The sequence below is a fragment of the Phyllostomus discolor genome, chromosome 8, assembly GCF_004126475.2.
Source record: "Phyllostomus discolor isolate MPI-MPIP mPhyDis1 chromosome 8, mPhyDis1.pri.v3, whole genome shotgun sequence".
NCBI classification, from domain to species: Eukaryota; Metazoa; Chordata; class Mammalia; order Chiroptera; family Phyllostomidae; genus Phyllostomus; species Phyllostomus discolor.
Genome location: NC_040910.2, coordinates 38,487,876 through 38,505,824, shown reverse-complemented (window position 1 = coordinate 38,505,824; position 17,949 = coordinate 38,487,876). Strand labels below are relative to the sequence as shown.

Sequence of the window (17,949 nt, the reverse complement as noted above, 5' to 3'; positions counted from 1 at the left end):
AGACAAAGGCAGGCAGGTGGAGTGGTAGGAAGTTGGGCTGTTGTCTCAGCCCCTGTGTGCTCATCCTGATTGCTCCCAGCAACCCTGAGAGGGCAGACAGCAGTGATCCTCATTCACAGGTGGGGAAACCACAGCTCGGATGGCGACTCAGACCAGACGTCAGGATCTGTCTGTCCATCAGGCTGCTGCCTCCCTGTCTGGCCGACGGCATCCCAAGATGAAGGGTAGGGGCCACCCTCTAAGGCACCCCACAGGGCCGAGGACAGGGCAGGAGGGAGGTGTATGGGGAGAGGATGGGAAATCATGAGCACACTAATCATGAAGGAACTTGAACTCTGGGCTGAGAAGCTGGACTTTGACCCTGAGGCAAAGAGAGACACTAGCAGCCTTAGAGCAAGGGAGGCTCATGTTGAAGGCTGGGAGTTGAATGCCAGAACGGAAGAGGGCTGGTGGGTGGCCCTGCGAGGCAAGGAAGGAGGCGGGTGAGACTGTCCAGGCAGGATAGGCCTGGAGATGCAGTGGAGGGGCTGAGTCAGGGAGAGATGGGGCCGCTCAAGCCCAGAAAAGTCTGCCTCAGCCAGAGCCACAGAAATGGTGGGTAAGCAAAAATCAAGGAACCAAGAGCCAGAAGGGCCCTTGGACTCCAGCTGGCCGTCTGCTCACATGCCGCGCAATGGGGACCTCACCACCTCCCAAAGAGCCTCTTTCACCTTCCAGCTGCTCTGACCCCAGAAGGCCCCTGCTTGTGGGACCCTAGTGTCAGCTTCCCCATCAAGGGGCACTTTCCTTTCACAGGCTTGGGGCCCGGGGCTGTCTCACACCCACCCCTGGCCTGGTTGCTGCGCCCCAAAGTCTGGTCTCCTCTGAGATGAGCCTCTGCTCTCCGGGTCTTCAGGAGGGAGCGGGTGATGGGCATCCTGTTAGCTTAAGCCTGGACACAGACATGTCAAATACGTAGATACTTTCCAAAGATGAATGTTTATTCTGAGTTATGCATTTGAGGGAGATACGTATTTTCATAGCATAAAACCAAAACCCCATTACCCCTAACCTTCTTTGTTCACCCCCACCCTCAAATAGCACCCCAGACCATCAAAGGGCCCACCTGCCAACCCCCACCCACTCCCCATGGGATGTCCTTAGGCTACCAACCCAGATGGAGGCCCTCTTCACTTCCTTTCTGTCTCTCCATCCCACAGACCCCTGGGATGGGGGGGGGGGGCGGGGTTCTAGGTACATCCTCATTGCCCTGTGCCCTCTGGCACTCTCTCTGCCTCCACGTACATTTATTGGTTTTCTTTTTAATTTTTATTGAATTTATCGGGATGACATTGGTTAATAAAATAATATCATACTTACTGGTTGATTATTCCAGCAAGCACCTCCTCTGGAGCGGGTTCCTGAGCAGGACCCGACCCTCCACCAACCCTAAGGTGTCCCATTCCGCTACCCCAGCCCCCTTATCTGCAGTTCTGCCAACGGCCTCTTCCCTTTGTCCCTGGGGTGACTTCGATTCTTCCTCCTTCTTGCCCATCACCTAGTTTTCGGGGTAACTCTGAGCGCCCCAGCTGCCACTCCGGGCTCTGGAAAAAGCGGACCCCACCCCATTTGCACCCTTGCGTCCTAGCGACCTCCCCGGGGACCAGCAGAAACCCACGTGCGCGGGCGGGATTCCGGGCGGGGCTGTATGCTCACGGGGCTGGGCTGGGGTCCAGTGCTAGGGGCGCGGGGTGGGGGTCTGGGTGGGGCTGCGTTCACAGGGGCGGGGTTCCGGGCGGCAGTGACCTTGGCCGGGGGCGCGGGTCCCCGGGGAGGGGCGGAGCGCGGCGCCCAGCGGGCGGGCGGGGACGGCGCGGGCACGGCGGCAGCTCGGGCGGGCAGCGGCGGCGGCGGCGGCGGGAGCGCGGGGGGCGGCGGCGCCGGAGCGGACAAGGAGCCGGCCAGCAGCAGCCGCGGCGACGCCGCAGGGACGAGCGCCCAGGTAGGCGGCCGGGTCGGGGGCCGGGGCACGGGCCTGCTGCATCCCACTCGCCCGGCCCGCTGGGCCCTTCCCTGCGTGCTTCTCCTTTGTCCGAGCCCCACCCTCCTGGCCAGCCTGAGGGGCCAGGCCCATCTCCCGCCCGGCCCTGCACCGGAGCCCTTCCCCAGTCCCTGGCTCGGCTGCCTTCCGCTCCCACCTTGGACAGCTCCCGCTCGGCGCCCTCCCCTCCCCCACGCTACGCCCCCCCCCCCTCCCCCAGCCGCGCCCCGGCGGCCAAGCCAGCCCCTCTCCAGCTCCTCTAAACCCCGCTGTCTGGGTTGGTCGTCCTGCTCAGCCAGGACCTCTCCACGGGGAGCCACTTGGGCCCTGGGCCTTTCTCAGCCCACCGCTGCCCGCTCAGCCCTCCTGCCCTCTCTGCCATGCCCTCTTTCACTCAGGAGACCCATGCTGGTGGGGCCCCCCTCCTCTACTACTTAGATCCTTCTTTAGCCAAGGGGAGCCCCTGGGCTTGCTCCCCTGAGTATGTGTGTGTCTCTCTCTGCCCCCTGGAGCAGGTCCTCTCTCATCAAGCCCCTCATTAGTTCTGGTCAGACCTGCCCCCACCCCCCACGCCCAATTTAGGCAAGCATGCCCCCAGGCCCTCCCCTGGGTCCAGCCTGCTTTCTTGCACCCGAGGTCGAGGCCGCTGCAACTTCCCCAGCTGGGCTCCAGGAACCTAGGGCTGGACTGATTCCCTACAGGGGAGTCTCAGGGTGGGCTGCTTTGCATATGGGGAGGACCCCTGCCCGTGAGGCCAGCCAAGACTAGTTCAAATTCTGCTATGCTCTGTCACCTCCCTGCTCTGTGACCTTTGGCCAGTGTCTTCCCCCCCTTAACCCTCAGTGCCTGAGATCCTCTCCCTCCCACCCCCGCCTTGCAGGAGGTCAGGGTGGTTTTCAAAAGGCACCAGATGTGTGCCTGGCATGGACTGGGGGTGACGAATGGGGGCTCCTAGTTTGGGATCCCAGATGCCAGAGAGGTCCCTCCTGCAGGACACTCTTGTTGACTGGCCTGGAGCCCTGCCAGGGGGTCTGTACCCCGAGCACAGCCAGGGCTGGGGCTGGGGCAGCAGAACTGATTGTCATTGGCCTCCCCAGGACCCCCGGCCAGTTGTGGCCGTGGCTGGCTGCACGCCGTGTGCCCATTCCACAGGGCACCCCCTCAGAAGGGGCAGTGACTGCAGAGCTGGTCGGCACTCCACGCCAGCCCCACACCCAGCGTCCTCCCATTCGGACTACTGCCATGCTTGTCATCATGTCACCAACATGCCTAGCAGTCAGTCGTGAGTTAGTGCTACTAAAGCTCCCAGAAGTTTGGCTGGCATATAATTTGTGGAGTACATGCTGGCTATTACTTTGATTGTATATCTTTTTTTGACAAACCTGATACTTTTGATCATTCAGAACATGCCTTCCCAGCCCACTGCAGGCCGAGTGCTTTATGCTCTGAGCCCCGGTGGTCAATAATCCTGATTGTCCATCCTTACAGAGGACTCCCTTGTGCCCGGCCCCTTCCTAAGGGCTTTCTCCAGCTTATCAGACTCTCTTTGCAGCAACTTTGGGGAGTGGGTACTACAACCACTTGAGTCACACAGAGAAAACTGAGGCTTAAGGACACCAATCTGGCTCACACCATCAGGTCTTGAACACACACGCACACATTCATACACTTAAGTGGGGTAACTTGGCTGAGTTGTGATCCTGTTGTGTCTCTTCTCTCACTGTGGTCCCTCACCCATGCTTAGAGACAGCTGGAAAGGAGGAAGGGATGAGGTCTTTCCTGCTCTCTATAAATAAGGACCCCTGGCTCCCACCCCCAGCCCAGGCTCCTTCTCCACCTCTGTCATTGCAGAAATTGCTATGCTGTGTGAACTCCCGAGGCCACTGAACCTCTCTGAGCTCAGGAGAGGTAGAGATAATAAGAGGACCCCCTCCTGGGGAGCTCCGTGCCTGTGGATCTGGATATACTAGGCCTGAACGGGAGGCCAGGGAGGGCAGACCATGGTCTGGGTACAGAGTTTAGGGAGTAGGTATTTTTCTCTTTGGCCTCAGTTTTAACTTTCTCATCTCCGGTCTGGGCTGTGCATCCCTGCCTCTTGAGGCTGCTGTAGGAAATCAGTGTCAAGATTTGCTCATTGAGGTTCTGGGGCCTCCAGCATTAGGATCGAGTTTATGGGTCGAGGGCACGAGAGTGGCTTTAAAATGCAGGTGCCCAGGGCCACAAATTAATCATTCCAAGGGCTGAGGCTCTGCAGCTGCATTTTAAAGATGCCCCATCATGTGGCTCTCACAAGGTTAAGGAGCCTCTGGGCTAAGGGGAACCTGTGATTTTTGGAGAGAGGCACCATGTCACCTACTTTACAGAGGGGGAAACTGAGGCCAGGCATCTTGCCTAGGTCGCGGAACCAGGCCTGCTGGAGCCCACAGCCAAGCTGGGAAGAGATGGAAAAGCCTGTGCAGCTCTGAGGGGTAGCTGGGGGAGCATGCATGTGGGGGAAGGAGTCACCTTCACATCTCTTCCAGCCTGGAGTCCTTTGGGAAGGAGCTTAGGCCCCAGATTTTGTTGGAAGGGAAACCAGCATAGGGGTCTGGCTCTGAGCCTGCATGCAGGGCAGAACTGCAAAATCAGCCAAATCAACATGAAGGGCCTTCCCAGGACACAGGAGAAATGCCACCTCCTCTGAGAAGCCACCCCTCCTGCCTCCAGGCCCAGAGCTATTCCCTCCTGGCTGGGTGGCTTTTTGCATCTGACACTCCTCTCTGTACAGGGTCAGCCTGGGGTCCTAACAGCTGGCACACGCTCTCCCAGCTCTGACCCCCACCCCTGGTGTGGAAGATGCCTGAGCAGAGTAATGACTACCGGGTGGTGGTGTTTGGTGCCGGTGGCGTGGGCAAGAGCTCCCTGGTGCTGCGCTTCGTGAAGGGAACATTTCGAGACACCTACATCCCCACCATTGAGGACACCTACCGGCAGGTGATCAGCTGTGACAAGAGCGTGTGCACACTGCAGATCACTGACACCACAGGCAGCCACCAGTTTCCGGCCATGCAGCGGCTGTCCATCTCCAAGGGCCACGCCTTCATCTTGGTCTTCTCCGTCACCAGCAAGCAGTCGCTGGAGGAGCTGGGGCCCATCTACCAGCTAATTGTGCAGATCAAGGGCAGCGTGGAGGACATTCCAGTCATGCTGGTGGGCAACAAGTGTGATGAGACGCAGCGGGAGGTGGACACCCGCGAGGCCCAGGCTGTGGCCCAGGAGTGGAAGTGCGCCTTCATGGAGACATCAGCCAAGATGAACTACAACGTCAAGGAGCTCTTCCAGGAGCTGCTCACGCTGGAGACACGCCGGAACATGAGCCTCAACATCGATGGCAAGCGCTCCAGCAAACAGAAGAGGACAGACCGCATCAAGGGCAAATGCATCCTCATGTGAGCCTGGGACGCCCGCCTGCAGCCAGCCCCTGTCCTGGCCCCATGCCTCTCCCACATCGCCCTGCAGCCACTGCCTTCTCCTCCTCTCCCCTTCCTTCCCCTCCTCCCTTCCTCTCCCTTCCCCTCTCTCATCACTTCCATGCCTCTGCCTTCATCCAACATCCCTGATGGGGACGCCAAGGCCCTGGTGAGCCCTGCAGGTCTGGGGCTCCAAGCCAGCTCTCTCGTATCCCTTCACCTTCTGCCCCATCTCTCTACCCCACTCTCCTGTCCGTACTCCCAAAGCCACATGCTAGATGTGACCCCCTCGATCTGCACACGGGGAAATGGGAGAGCTGCCTGTCCCTGTGGGATCGAGGACACCGAGTTTCCCCATCTCCACCTGTCTCCTTTTTGCCAGGACCCCCATGTCTTCCCCTTTTCCTCGTGTGCCCCCAGCCAGCCCTGTGCTGCCCCCACCCATTAGATCACTGTGACCTTGCCAGGAAGGGAGGAATGGAAGTACATATGGACCTCAGATTTTGTTTTCTCCTATTCGGTATTTAACATACACTCCCTCCAACCCCCACCTCTGTTCCTTATGACCTGTGGCCTGTGCGCTCTACCCTGGGCCCCAGACCACCCCTCTCACCTCTGATCCCACAGCTTGGAGTGAGTGGCTTGCAGGATGGGCCTCAGGCCACCAGGCAATAACCACAGGGCCCGCAGCAGTGCCCTACCAGCCAGGAACCCCACTTCTCTCACAGCCTGGGCCTGAGGTACAGGCAGGGGAGACCCAGGACTGGCCGATGGCCACAGAACAACTCGGGGACTGCCTGACATGAAAGAGGGGGCCTTCCTGGATACAACTCACAGAGATTGGCACAGTGTGTCACCCCTGAGCCCCGAGCAGGCATCTGGGGTCCTGGGTGGGGTGCCTGGGGCCCCGCCCGGTGGTAGGTGACTGGGCTCACCATCAGCAGGATCTGAGAGGGCTTAAGGTAGAACTCTGCCAAGCCCACTTCCTCCCACCACCTGCACCCCAGAAAAGGGACCCCCCAGGATGGTGTGTGTCCTGGAGTCAAGGTGTCTCTGCAACCGTGAGATTCTGCTTGTTTTGGTGTATGTGTCTAGATAACTCTATACTCATGGGACCCTGTGGGGCTATGTCTGACAATGAAGGTGACCCGTAGGCCTGGGTGTGGGGAGTGACCATGGGATGGTGTACTTGTACAAATTGCTCTGTAGGGGCCAATGTGTCTACACGTGTGTCCATGTCTGTGCCTGTGTTTGTGTCTGTCACCAGGGTGGTACTCACATGAGACAGACAGTCTGTGTATATAATAACATAGGGTGGGTATGTTGTGGCCGTTCACAGGTCAGGACACTTGTGGTGTAACAGCACTCGCGTGACCGCAGGAGCCTGTGTTTTCCTGAGTGGGTGACGGGATTTGTCAGAAAGCATCTACGGACCTGCTTGTTCTTGCCGTGTGAGGCAGAGTAAGCCTGTCTTACTCTGTAGCAAGGTGTCTGTCAGTCAGCTACTGCTATGTAACAAATGACCACAAACTCAGTGACTTGAAACTACACACATTTATCATCTCCCAGTTTGTGTGGTTCAGGAGACCAGGCATGGCTTATCTGGGTCCTCTGCTCAGGGTCTTAGCAGGCTGGAACCAGAGTGCTGCTCAGGCTTCGGTCTCGTCTGAAAGCCTGTCTGGGGAAGGACCCACTGCCCAGCTCAAGCGCTTGTCGGCACCATTCCGTTTAGTTCTCTGTGGCTGCAGGACCCAGGGCCTCAGTTTTTCACAGGCTGTCTGTGGGAATTGCCCTCAGGCCCCGGCCTCAAGAGCATGGGGTGTCACTGGGTGTCAGAAAGCTGCATGTGTTATGTGCTTGTGTGTGCTTGTGCATGCTGAGACTGAACTGCACGTGTGTGTGTGTGAGAGAGAGAAGCCAAGTGGCTGTCTAACCATGTGACCACATGGGACTGTATGTGGATAAGAGGTACCGTTTGTGTCCAACTTAGTAACAGCGTGTTTATTTTTCTCTTTGTTCACGTGATTGCTCACTCCACAGATGTTTATGGAGCACACTATGAGAGAGAGGGCGTGTGTGATCGCCAAGCACATGGACAGGCCCATGGAAGGGCCGGTAGTGTTCTGTCTGAGCACAGCTGGGTCCCCTTACCCTGAGGCAGGTCCAGGGCCCACCGGCAGCTGGTGTTGCCCCTTCCCCATCCTTAGAGTGGTTCCTGGGCCTTGAAGGTGCCTGAGTGGGTGAGGCTGGGCAGGGGTCTGCAGCCCTTTCTCAGGGACACACCCTGATAGCACAATCTCCCTGGGGCCCTGCCCCTCCAGGCTTCTTCCACCTCAGGCCCTACCCTGACCCTAGGGACAGAGGGGTTCTGCAGCAGGAGGGGACAGAGCCTGCCCTGGCTGTTGGCCTTTCCTGCCTGGGTATCCCTGGGTCTGGGGACCGTGCCAGGTGCCAGGCCATGCTTGCCGTGATCCCACCCCTGCCCCCTCTCCCTCCGCATGTGGGTGCCCCTACCCCTCATTGTGGGGTCTGTTTAGCATTCGCTCTAGAAATAGTCTTCCTGCAATAAAGAAGTGGATCCTATATTGCCCACTGGTGCTCCTTCTTTGGGGTGTGAAGGTCAGCTGGCCATCTGCAAAGGACGGGGACTTGAAGGATGGGAAGGTGAGGGATGGAGGAGGTGAGGGATGGGTGAATAATGGAAGTGAGGAAGGGTGGGACTGAGAAGTGGGTGGTGGAGGCCTTGTGGGTATGGGGAGGTGAGGGATGGGGATGTGGCGGGTGGAGAGGGCCATGAGGAAAGGAGAGGCAGGAGTAGTCTGTGATGAGCGCTTCTGCCAGAGGTGGCGCTGTGGGGCCCTGGGCCAGGCTTCTCCCCTGGGCCTCAGTTTCTCATTCACTCTCCACATGTTACCTGGGGCACCTGCCCTGGACTTTCTGTGAACTTGGCAATTTCCCTGTAGGGCTCACAGAGAGGGTGAGTAGGGGTGCTCACAAAAGCCGGGGTAGAGGAGAAGGAGTGGGGAAGGAGCATTTTCCTCCTCACCCCTCCAGTTGCCCTGTGTGACTTCTCATCTGCCACTCCAGCCTCCTTCTTACCCATTCAGACCGGGCCAGGCAGGCATCTCAGTTGGAAGAGAGAAGGCCTGCTTCAGGAACAGACTGGGAGGAAGAAACTGAGATACCACCCATCCATTCTTCCATCCATTCATTCACCCAGTATGTAATAGTCACCTACTGTGTGCCTGGACCTTTCCTGGATGTTGGACACACAGCAATGACAGACTCAAAGCCCAGGGTCCCTGACGTCTCAGAGCCTATTACCTACTGGGGGAGAGTCCATCCTCCTGCCAAAGAATGAATCAGATCACTTCAGGTACCTGCTATGAAGAAGAAAACACAAAAGTGAACATGGAGGCAGGAGTCTGGGAGGTTAGGGAGGCCAAGCTGACAGAGAATGTGACATTGAGCTGACACAGGAAGGCAAAATTAAGGCCAGCCCCAAGAGGCTGATCTGCGATGGAGCACCAGGCTGGGAGAACAGCATGTGCAAAGGCCCTGAGGCATGAACCAATGAAGGTCAGAGTGGCAGAAGAGGAGTGAGGGAAGTGTGGTAGTCAAGGAGATCAGAGAGGTGAGCAGGGTGAAATGGCCCAGTGGGCTGTGGGAAGAGTATGGGCTTTTATGAAAAGGACAATGGGATGTCATGGGAACATCGTGGTCCCCACAGGAGACCTCACAAGTGCTGCTGGCACTACATTTATTTCAACCAACTCAGGAGATCAGGGAGGCTCTATGAGCCATATATTACATGGAGAGGAACCCATAGGGCTTTAGTTTCTCCATCTGCTAAATGGCTCAGGAATGAGTTTACAAACCTATAAGCAGGGGCAGGACTAGGTGAGGAGAGAGAAGCACTCACCATGGGTGCAAAACTTAAGGTGGGGGGGAGTGCCAAAAGTATCAGTCATTGGGAAACATTTTAATGCAAAGGAAGCCACAATGAACAATGCATCAATCCTTTTTTTTTAAATATGGAACTCTTCATGAATTTGCGTGTCATCCTTGCACAGTGGCCATGCTAATCTTCTCTGTATCATTCCAATTTTTTAGTATATGTGCTGCCGAAGTGAGCACTCTTTTTTTTTTAATCTTCACCCGAGGATATATTTCTATTAATTTCAGAGAGAAAGGAAGGGGAGGTGGCAGGGGGAGAGCACATCGATGTGAGAGAGAAACATCAATTGGCTGCCCTTGTTATGTGCCCTGGCTGGGAATCAAACCACAACCTAGGTATGTGCCCTGATCAGGAATTGAACCCATAACATTCTGGTGCACAGGACGATGGTCCAACCAACTGAGTCATCCAGCCAGGGCTGCATCAGTCTTTTACAGAAGGATAGGATTTGACAGGGTCCAGGTTAGGGAGAAGCAAGGGGGGTGGTTTGCATAAGTGCAGAACCACATTTTGTCTTTCTTGAAAATGTTGGTATTTTGTTCATTCTGAATCATTTCCGCATTTAACTTGACATTTTAAAATATATCATCAACATAGTATTTCTCTTGATGGTGAGGGCTTTTTTCTCCACCCATTTAGGTTTTGGATTTGAGAAAAATGCATCTTTTGTCTCACTCCAGTCCTGACTTTGCCTGAAGCTGTGCAGTTGCTTCATCCAGCTGCTTTATCCAGCTGCTGCAGCAATCACCAGACCTGACTTTTCCAGAGATCCTGGAAATCTGGATTTCTTTTTGTGAAGCATTTTAAAATGTTGGCAATGAATTTTTAAAAAGATTTTATGTATTTTATTTTTAGAGGGAGGGGAAGGGAAGGAGACAGAGGGAGGGGAAGGGAAGGGAAGAAACAGTTGCCTGTCACACATTCCTAACTGGGGACCCATCCCACAGCCCAGGCAAGTGGCCTACCTGGGAATAGAACCCGCAGCCTGGCACTCAGCCCACTGAGCCACACCAGCTAGGGCAAATGTTGGCAATGAATTTGGTATTTTTAAAGTATGTTTGGGCTACATCTTGCCCGCCCCCCGGACAAGTTTGAGACCCTTGTTTATTCACACAGTAAGCCTGGTGGGAGACTGGTTTGCGACTGTTGTTCAGACAATAGTTCCTCTGAGCAGCAGTGAGCTGGGGAGTGAGACGCCTGTCCCACGTGCCTAGTTCTTTCTGTGAGCTGCAGGGGATGAGCAGGAAGATTCCTGCAGGGATGACAGGACCCCTGGGGCACCCCGCTGGCAGGCCAGCAGCTCAGATCAGAAAGCCTCAGTGTTGCACTGAGTTCCTCAAGTCCAGTATATAGTGGCTGCATCCTTCTGTATAAAAAAACTCTCCTTTCCATGAGCTCTGGATGCTTTTGGAGACACACTAAATGTTTTTCAACATTGCCACGGGAGCATCTTAAAAATGCACATTACTGGGGTCCAGTTCCTGTAGGATTCTGGATCATTCCATACGGGTGGAGGCCCAGGAGTTAGGAAACTGCTAAGTCCGGGAAATTATGAGGCAGGCTTGGGTGAATGACCTTGGGTTTAACCTCTAGGAGACTCAATTTCCACCTCCATAAAAATGGGAATCTTATCATTTCTCCTCTAACCTTAAGCAAAGGGTTCAACGAAAAGGAGTATTTATTATTAGTGTCCTGCAGGTCACGCGACCGATCAGCAGGGGACAGTTTTCCCGCCCCACAGGCGAGCCCCAGCAAGTAGGACTCAGGATTCGAACTCGCGAAAATCCCGCGCCTCCTCGACGTCACCGAGACGCCTCTGAAAATTCGCGCATTGCCCAGCCTCACAGTCCAACACAACGTTCTATTTGCATATTAACATAGCCCCGCCCCCCGTGCGGTCCCCGCTCGCAGGTGGCCAACGAAAATGCCACTCAGCTCTCTACCTCCGGGCTCGGCTCGCACTCTGAGCCCCGCCCCTCTGCTGGGCGCAGCCTACCCCGCTGCTTGCCCTGCGCCTCGCCCCGGGCCTAGCTCCCGCTGCCGGGGCTCGCGATTGGCTGCGCTGGCTTCCAGTGCTCACCCACTGGGCGCCGGGCCCGCCCCCAGAGACGAGGGAGCGCTCGAGCGCCAGGCGGCGGGTTCGGCTGCGCAGCGGGGCTGAGTCGGCCGTGGCTGCCGGAGCACAGGTAAGGGCGCTTGCAGTCGCGTCTCGGGCCGGGGTCCGACGCCCCAAACTCGGGCACTGGAGGTCGGGGCGCGGCAGGGGCGGAGGGCAGGCCCGGGCAGCCCGGGAGATGAGCGCTGAGAGGGCTCCCATTTGGTTGCGGACCTGGGGGGTCGAGGTCAGCTGGGGAGGTGACTGAAGTTGAGGTCGAGGTTAGCTGGGGAGGAGATAGGATTCGAGTTGCAGGTGAAGATTATTTGAGGAGGGGCCGGGAGTGGAATTGAAGATAGGGATTAGCTGGCGATGGAATTGGGGGGTCTGAGTTAGCTGGGGAGGGGCACAGGGTTCGAGTTGAGGGTGGATGTTATTTGGGGAGGGGCTGGAAGTGGAGTTGAAGGTGGAGGTTAGCCGGAGAAGGGGTTGAGGAATGGAGTTGGGGGTCGAGTTGGCCAGGAAGGGTGACTGAGGAATATGGGGTTAGGGCAGCTGAAAAGGGGCTGGAGGACAGTTAAGGGAGGGTTGAGGGATGGAGGTGGGTCAGGCTCCTTTCAGAAGGGGTCTGAGGGATATGCGGAGAGTGCTTGGGGTGATGAGAAAGAAGGTGGGGGACAGAGTGATGGTGGGACAGGGATGGCAGGTGTTTTGTGGAAAGTTGACTAACCAGGAGGAAATGGGGTGGGGGAGGTCTTCACTGGAAGTCAGTTATAAGGATTGTGGAGTGGACTCCTCTCCACTTCTGGGGGCGGTGGCGTGGAAGCCCCTTGGCACCAGTGAGCTGGAGGAGTTCCCCTTACTTTGCAAGGTCTGTGTCTGGGATGTTGGGTGCATAGAGAGCATGTTGGGAAGCAGAAAATGCTGGTGCTGGAGGCTGAATTTTTCAGGAATTTTTGGGCTCAGGAGCAAGGAAGCAAAGTGGGAGTTTTGGGTATGATAATATTGAGGGATGTGGGCAGCAGTTTGGCACTTGATTTTTCCTGGGGAACGGGGTTGCTAGGGGCTGGAAGGTGAGTGGGAGAAGACAGGCATGATGAGCAGCAGGGAAGAGGCTCCTACTGTTGCTAGGTGTCAGCGAAGCAAAGGCCAAGTTCACAAACTTGTTTCTCAGGTGTGGGGGTCTCCCCAAGATTAACAGTGTAGTGCAGAAATTAACACTGTATCCGACTCTTGCTTGGCCAAGTGGCCTCTGGGAGTTTTAGTTGACTCCTCTATCAGGTGGGAGTAACAGAACAGTAGCAGGCGCCTCATGGGATTGCTGGGAAAGTCAAAGTCAAATGAGGGAATGCGTGCACCTAGCACACTCCTGGCACATGGCGAGGCTATGTGCAGCATTGATAATAATGTTCTAAATTAAGGTTTTTTTTGTGGGGGAGGGAGGAAAGGTGGGTGGGTAGAACTGGGTTGTTAGGGAGGGGAGGGAAGGAGTCAGAGCTTGACTCCAGTTTGTTAACCTTGGGGGTGCCCATAAGAATCACTCCTGCAAAGGAAAAAAAAGTTCCTATTATTAAAAGGGAGGAAAAACAAACAGAAACCTGGTCCCTCCATAGGCCCACCTATTTTGGGGGCTGTCCTGGGCACTGTGGGGTGCTGGGCAGCATCCCTGGCCCCTATCCAGGATCACCCCTAATCGTGACAACCACAATTGTCTCCAGATGGCACCCAGTGTTCCTTGGGGGTAGCATCACCCCAGTTGAGACCCCCTGGTTATAAATAAAACTAAGTTTTCTTTAAAGACCACATCTCACCTTTGAGTCTTAGGAAGAGTTAAGCCCATATTTGGAGGTTGTTTTTAAATCATCTAGTGCTCTCACATTAAGAGGGAAAAAAATCACATTGATTTGAGAGCATTTTAGAAACACTGACCTCTTTCTAGGTAAGTCTTTTGTGTGGCTTTTGACCACTTAGACTGGTTTTGAATGTGGGATTAAGTGATCTTTGCAGGCATTGAAAGTTGCCGAAGTGTGCAATTCGCTTCCTCGGTTTTGACCTAGAGCATAAAGCTGGCGTTCTTCAGGTCTTCTGTAGGGAAGATGCTGTGACCCACGTGATTGTTTTCTGCTCTTGTTTGGTAAAGCTTGGGCCCTGCTGTTTGAAGGGAAAGATAACTGAGTGGGAAGTGCCCTGCCACACAGAGGATGCAGCTCCTCGCTTACTGAATGGAGGCGTTTGTGTTTTGGTCCACCGTGTAGTAGTGTAAAAGCACATCTTCCCTCCAAGCTGTTATCACAGGTCTCTTCATTTGCACCTGGAAGCAAATAATTGTCTTTCAAATTGTATTTACTAGGTCATTTGTATACTTGAAAGTAATTTCTTACAAATGTTGTCTTAATGGACAAAAACAGCCATTAAAGCTTTTCTCCCATTCACCCCCTGCTTGGGTCCTTTAAGGGCTTGGCCAGGGTCCCCTGCGTGGGTCCTTTCAGGGCCGGCTCCTGCAATCCTCCGTTCCTGCCGCTGTCGGGGAGCCTCCCGCTGGTTCCACTGTTCCTTTGGACAGTTCTGGACCTTGATTTTCATCCATTTTCTCTTGTGCTGCCTTTTGGGGTGGCCCCCCTTTCTTCAGGGTCTAGAGAAAAGAGTTTGTTACATCTATTACCCAGGAGACCTTAGAAACCAGATAAGGGCAGCTGAAAAGGTGGGGCAGCCTGTCCCAGACAGTCACTTCATCCTTCTTCTTGACCACCCTGCGGGGTGCTGATTAGCTGAATTTTCTCAATGCGTTTTGTCCTGCCAGTGGGTGGGCAGGGGGCTTTGGGCAGCTCTGAGACATCCAGAAATGGCTACTCGCTCTCCTTGAGGACCTTGCAAAGGGGAAAGTCTTACTGCTTTTGATTTTTTAAATTGAGGTATAATTTCCATATCATAAAAGCCAACCATTTAAGCACACAGTTCAATTTTTTGGGTAAGTTTATCAAGTTGTGCAACCATCCCCCTAAGCCTGTTTTGAAACATTCCATCACCCCAATAAAATGCCCTTTCCCCATCAGCAGTCACCTCCCCATCCCTTCTCTGGCCTCTGGCAGCCACTAACCCACTTTCTGTCTCTGGATTTGCCTTATCTGGACATGTCACATACATGGAATCACACAGTGTGCAGCCTTTTGTGTCTGGCGTCTCTCACTGAGCATCATATGTTCAAGGTTCATCCACATTGTAGCGAGTATCAATGCTTCACCCCTTTTCATGGCTGAGTAATAGTCTAGGGTATTAATGGACACATTGTATTTATCCATTCATCCATTGATGGACATCTCGGTTGCTCTTCTTCCAGTTTTGGCAGTGAAGAATCATGCTGCTATCTTTTTTTTAAATCCTTACCTGAGGATGAACGTATATATAATTGATCTTAGAGAGAGAAGAAGGGAGGTGGGGGGAAACATTGATGTGAGAGAGAAACGTCAATTGATTGCCTCCTGTATGTGTCCTGAACGGGGATCGAACCCACAACCTAGGTATGTACTATGACCAGGAATCGAATTCACAACCTTTGGTGTACAGATGACGCTTCAACCAACTGAGCCACATGGCTAGGGCAAATCATGCTGCTATTTAAATGGCTTTTCTCTGGGTAGTCGACAGCCCACTAAACTGAAGTTTGGGGGGTTGTCTGGTATCAGCCCTGTAGGTTTTACCTCTATCTCTTCCATCTGCATTTCTTTCCCCTGAGCTAAGTGCTTCACTGTCTCTTGCTCAGAGCACCCCAGCTGCTGGATCAGCCGCCAGTCTTTCGTCTTCTGCTGGGTCGACCCCACAGGACCAGGATCCGCTCTCTAAAGCACAAATTGATCTGTTATTTCCCTGCCACTTTCACCAACTCATCACCCACTCGGCAGATCAGAATCCGTTACACAGCCTTCAGGACACTGTGGGAGTTGGCCCCACCTTACCTTTCCTGAGCGACCTTCACTTTGACTCCAGGAACCGTCTTCTCCCACTGCCCCTGCAGCCCACCCTGGCACATGCCCAGGGCTTCGGGATGGCTGGGTCACTGTCCCCTTTGTCCAAAACCTCCCTTCCTTCCTTCCTTCCTTCCTCTCCCCAACAAAGGCTGGTTGTGTGCCTATTTTAAGCATCAGAACGTGTGCCAGGCACTGGGAGTGCCATGTGAATAAGATGCTTGTGTGTACCCGTGGGGAGGTGTGGAGACAGGGGGCCCAGGACCCTTCTGTCCCTGACCTGGCTTTCTGAGTTGGGGTCCCTGGGGGTGATGGAGATGGGAGCCCAGGCCCGTATTCCATGAGCTCCACAGGTGTGATGACAGTAAATTTTTCAGGGGGCAGAGAAGTGGGGCTGATACCTGTGCACGGGACAGACAATTAGGGGAAAAGACCAGAGAGAAGCTTTGCACTGACAAGTTAGCCAGGGGATGGGAGGGGGGCACAGCCCAGCTGTGTGAGCACCAAGGTGGGGCTGGGTCCTTCCCTGTCATCTCTTGCAGGGCCTCCCCCTGGGTACTGTGGACGTTGGGGCCGGGTCACTCTCTGGGGGAGGCAACCCAGGGAACTGTGGGGTGCTGAGCAGCATCTCCGGCCCCACCCACTCACAGTGCCAGGATGCAGTGCCGAGCAAGAGACACCGATTTGCAGAAATTGCTACCATTTTTGGAACTTCTGAAAGTTCACCCTTTGGAGGTGGTGAAGTGGAGATGTTTGTCTTTGGTGTCTGTCGGCTGAGAGCGTGCTGTGGTCTCCGCAGGCATGCGTGTGCTCGCGGGTGTGGGTTTCCCCCATTTCTGTGCTAACGTGAGGAGGGACCTGGGCAAGCTCTGCTTTTTGACAGTTATGGCTAGTCAGATGTTTTGTCGTTTGTTATCAAGGCCATGGACCCTTCCCCTGTCTCCTTAAGAGATTGCCTAATTTGATGCTTGAAAAAAAAGGAGGAACCAAAAAAAGGAGGTGAATCCAGCCAAGTTCAATGTAGCCGTCCCTGCAGACACCATGCTGGAGCAGACCAGCTGTGGCCGGGAGGTCAGTGAATAAGACCCCGATGCTGCCTGCCTTCTCTTTGCTTAACTGACTTTCTGGGGCCCCTATAACAAAGCACCACAGGCCGGGCGGCCTGAAGCACAGAAGTATATTCTCTCCCAGTTCTGGAACACAGAAGTCTGAGTTCAAGGTGTCGCAGGGCTGCGCTCCCTCTGGAGGCTCCAGGGCAGGTTTCGAGTGGTTTCTAGCATTCCTGGGCATGTGGTTGCCTCCCTCCAGCCTCTGCCTCTGCCGTCACATGGCCTCTCCCCGTGCGTGTGTCAGAGAGAGCCGGAGTCAGAGCCAGATAGCTGTCAGTGTGGCAGAAACAGGTTTTTGCAGGAGTTCCTGCAACGGGGAAAAGAAAACTTAGTATAGATCTGGGCTCAACTTCGAGGACAGCGTGAACCAGCATGGACTTACAGCCAAGGAGCAGGTGTGGTCGGTGGAGGGAAAATCACTGAGGAGAAGCATCGGCGGGATTCTGGCTGCACCAGCGAACAGGAGCCCTGTGCAGGCGGAGCTGTCCCACACCGCCTGCGGGTTGGGGAGGACCCCGAGTAGACGTGAGAGTGATCAGATATGAAGGACGGAGGACTGAATGATCAACCACCTTAGCAGAATTCTTCCCAAAACTGGGCGATGCAGAGACAAGCACGGAAAGCCAAAAGCTGAAACCAGGTCGAAAAGGTCAGGGCAGCCTGAGCTGTGTGGGGGAAGTTCAGAGTGCTTGCTGTGTCTCTGTGTCCAAATCTTCCTTTTCTGTAAGGACCCCAGCCATTAGATCAGGGCCACCCTACTCCAGTGTCATCTCATCCCTACGTGATCACATCTGCAAAGACCCCCATTTCCAAACAGGACCCCGTTCCCAGGCACCCTGGTTAGGATGCAGACATACCTTTTTGGGGGACACAGTGCACTGCCTAGCAAGCAGACACCCACTGAGTGAAATTCAGCTTTTCCAGGGCTGTGTGGTTCTGGTTGCCAAATGCACTTCCCTCTCCTCTGTCCCCACTTTCTGCACTCCAGGAAAATAAAAATGTATACCGTCCCACAGGAAGTGGAGACCTCTGTGTCATATAGGTCCCAAGGACTGCAGGCTGGGGGAGGAAGCAGGAGTTTCAAGTTCACGGGGAGGGGTGGAGAGGAGGCCACAGGTGACCTTGCTCCCTGAGAAACTTGTGATTACTTGAGAGACAGGGTCTGGAACATGTGTTGTTTCCACCTTGCATGCTGTGCGGGTCAAACAAGGCTCCCGTGGAAGGACACAGTGGACTTCTGAAGTGCACTGCCATTGTTAAGTGTTCTTGTAACGAACCAGATGGGGTTTGACCAAACCAGGTCTCCCCCCACCACCCCATGGCACTGGGGACACTGGGGCTGGGTCATCTTTGTCG

General features: G+C 54.9%; 2 protein-coding genes and 1 non-coding gene across 3 annotated transcripts in view; 2 read left to right on the top strand and 1 right to left on the bottom strand.

Moving 5' to 3' along the window:
- The first annotated feature begins 1,863 nt into the window (after positions 1 to 1,863).
- Positions 1,864 to 8,052, top strand: DIRAS1 (DIRAS family GTPase 1). The gene is made up of 2 exons (XM_028520331.2): positions 1,864 to 1,981; positions 4,788 to 8,052. The coding sequence occupies exon 2, from the start codon at positions 4,856 to 4,858 to the stop codon at positions 5,450 to 5,452; it is 597 nt and encodes a 198-aa protein (XP_028376132.1). The 5' UTR covers positions 1,864 to 1,981; positions 4,788 to 4,855; the 3' UTR covers positions 5,453 to 8,052.
- A 1,445-nt stretch (positions 8,053 to 9,497) lies between these two features.
- On the bottom strand, positions 9,498 to 9,606 carry LOC114504342. The gene has a single exon (XR_003685126.1). It is a non-coding gene; the product is annotated as a U6 spliceosomal RNA (small nuclear RNA).
- A 1,890-nt stretch (positions 9,607 to 11,496) lies between these two features.
- Positions 11,497 to 17,949, top strand: part of GNG7 (G protein subunit gamma 7) — a 116,681-nt gene continuing 110,228 nt past the window's right edge. Inside the window, exon 1 of the mRNA XM_036032177.1 lies at positions 11,497 to 11,613. The gene's annotated coding sequence lies outside the window, so the exon portion shown is untranslated. The remainder of the gene's footprint in view (positions 11,614 to 17,949) is intronic.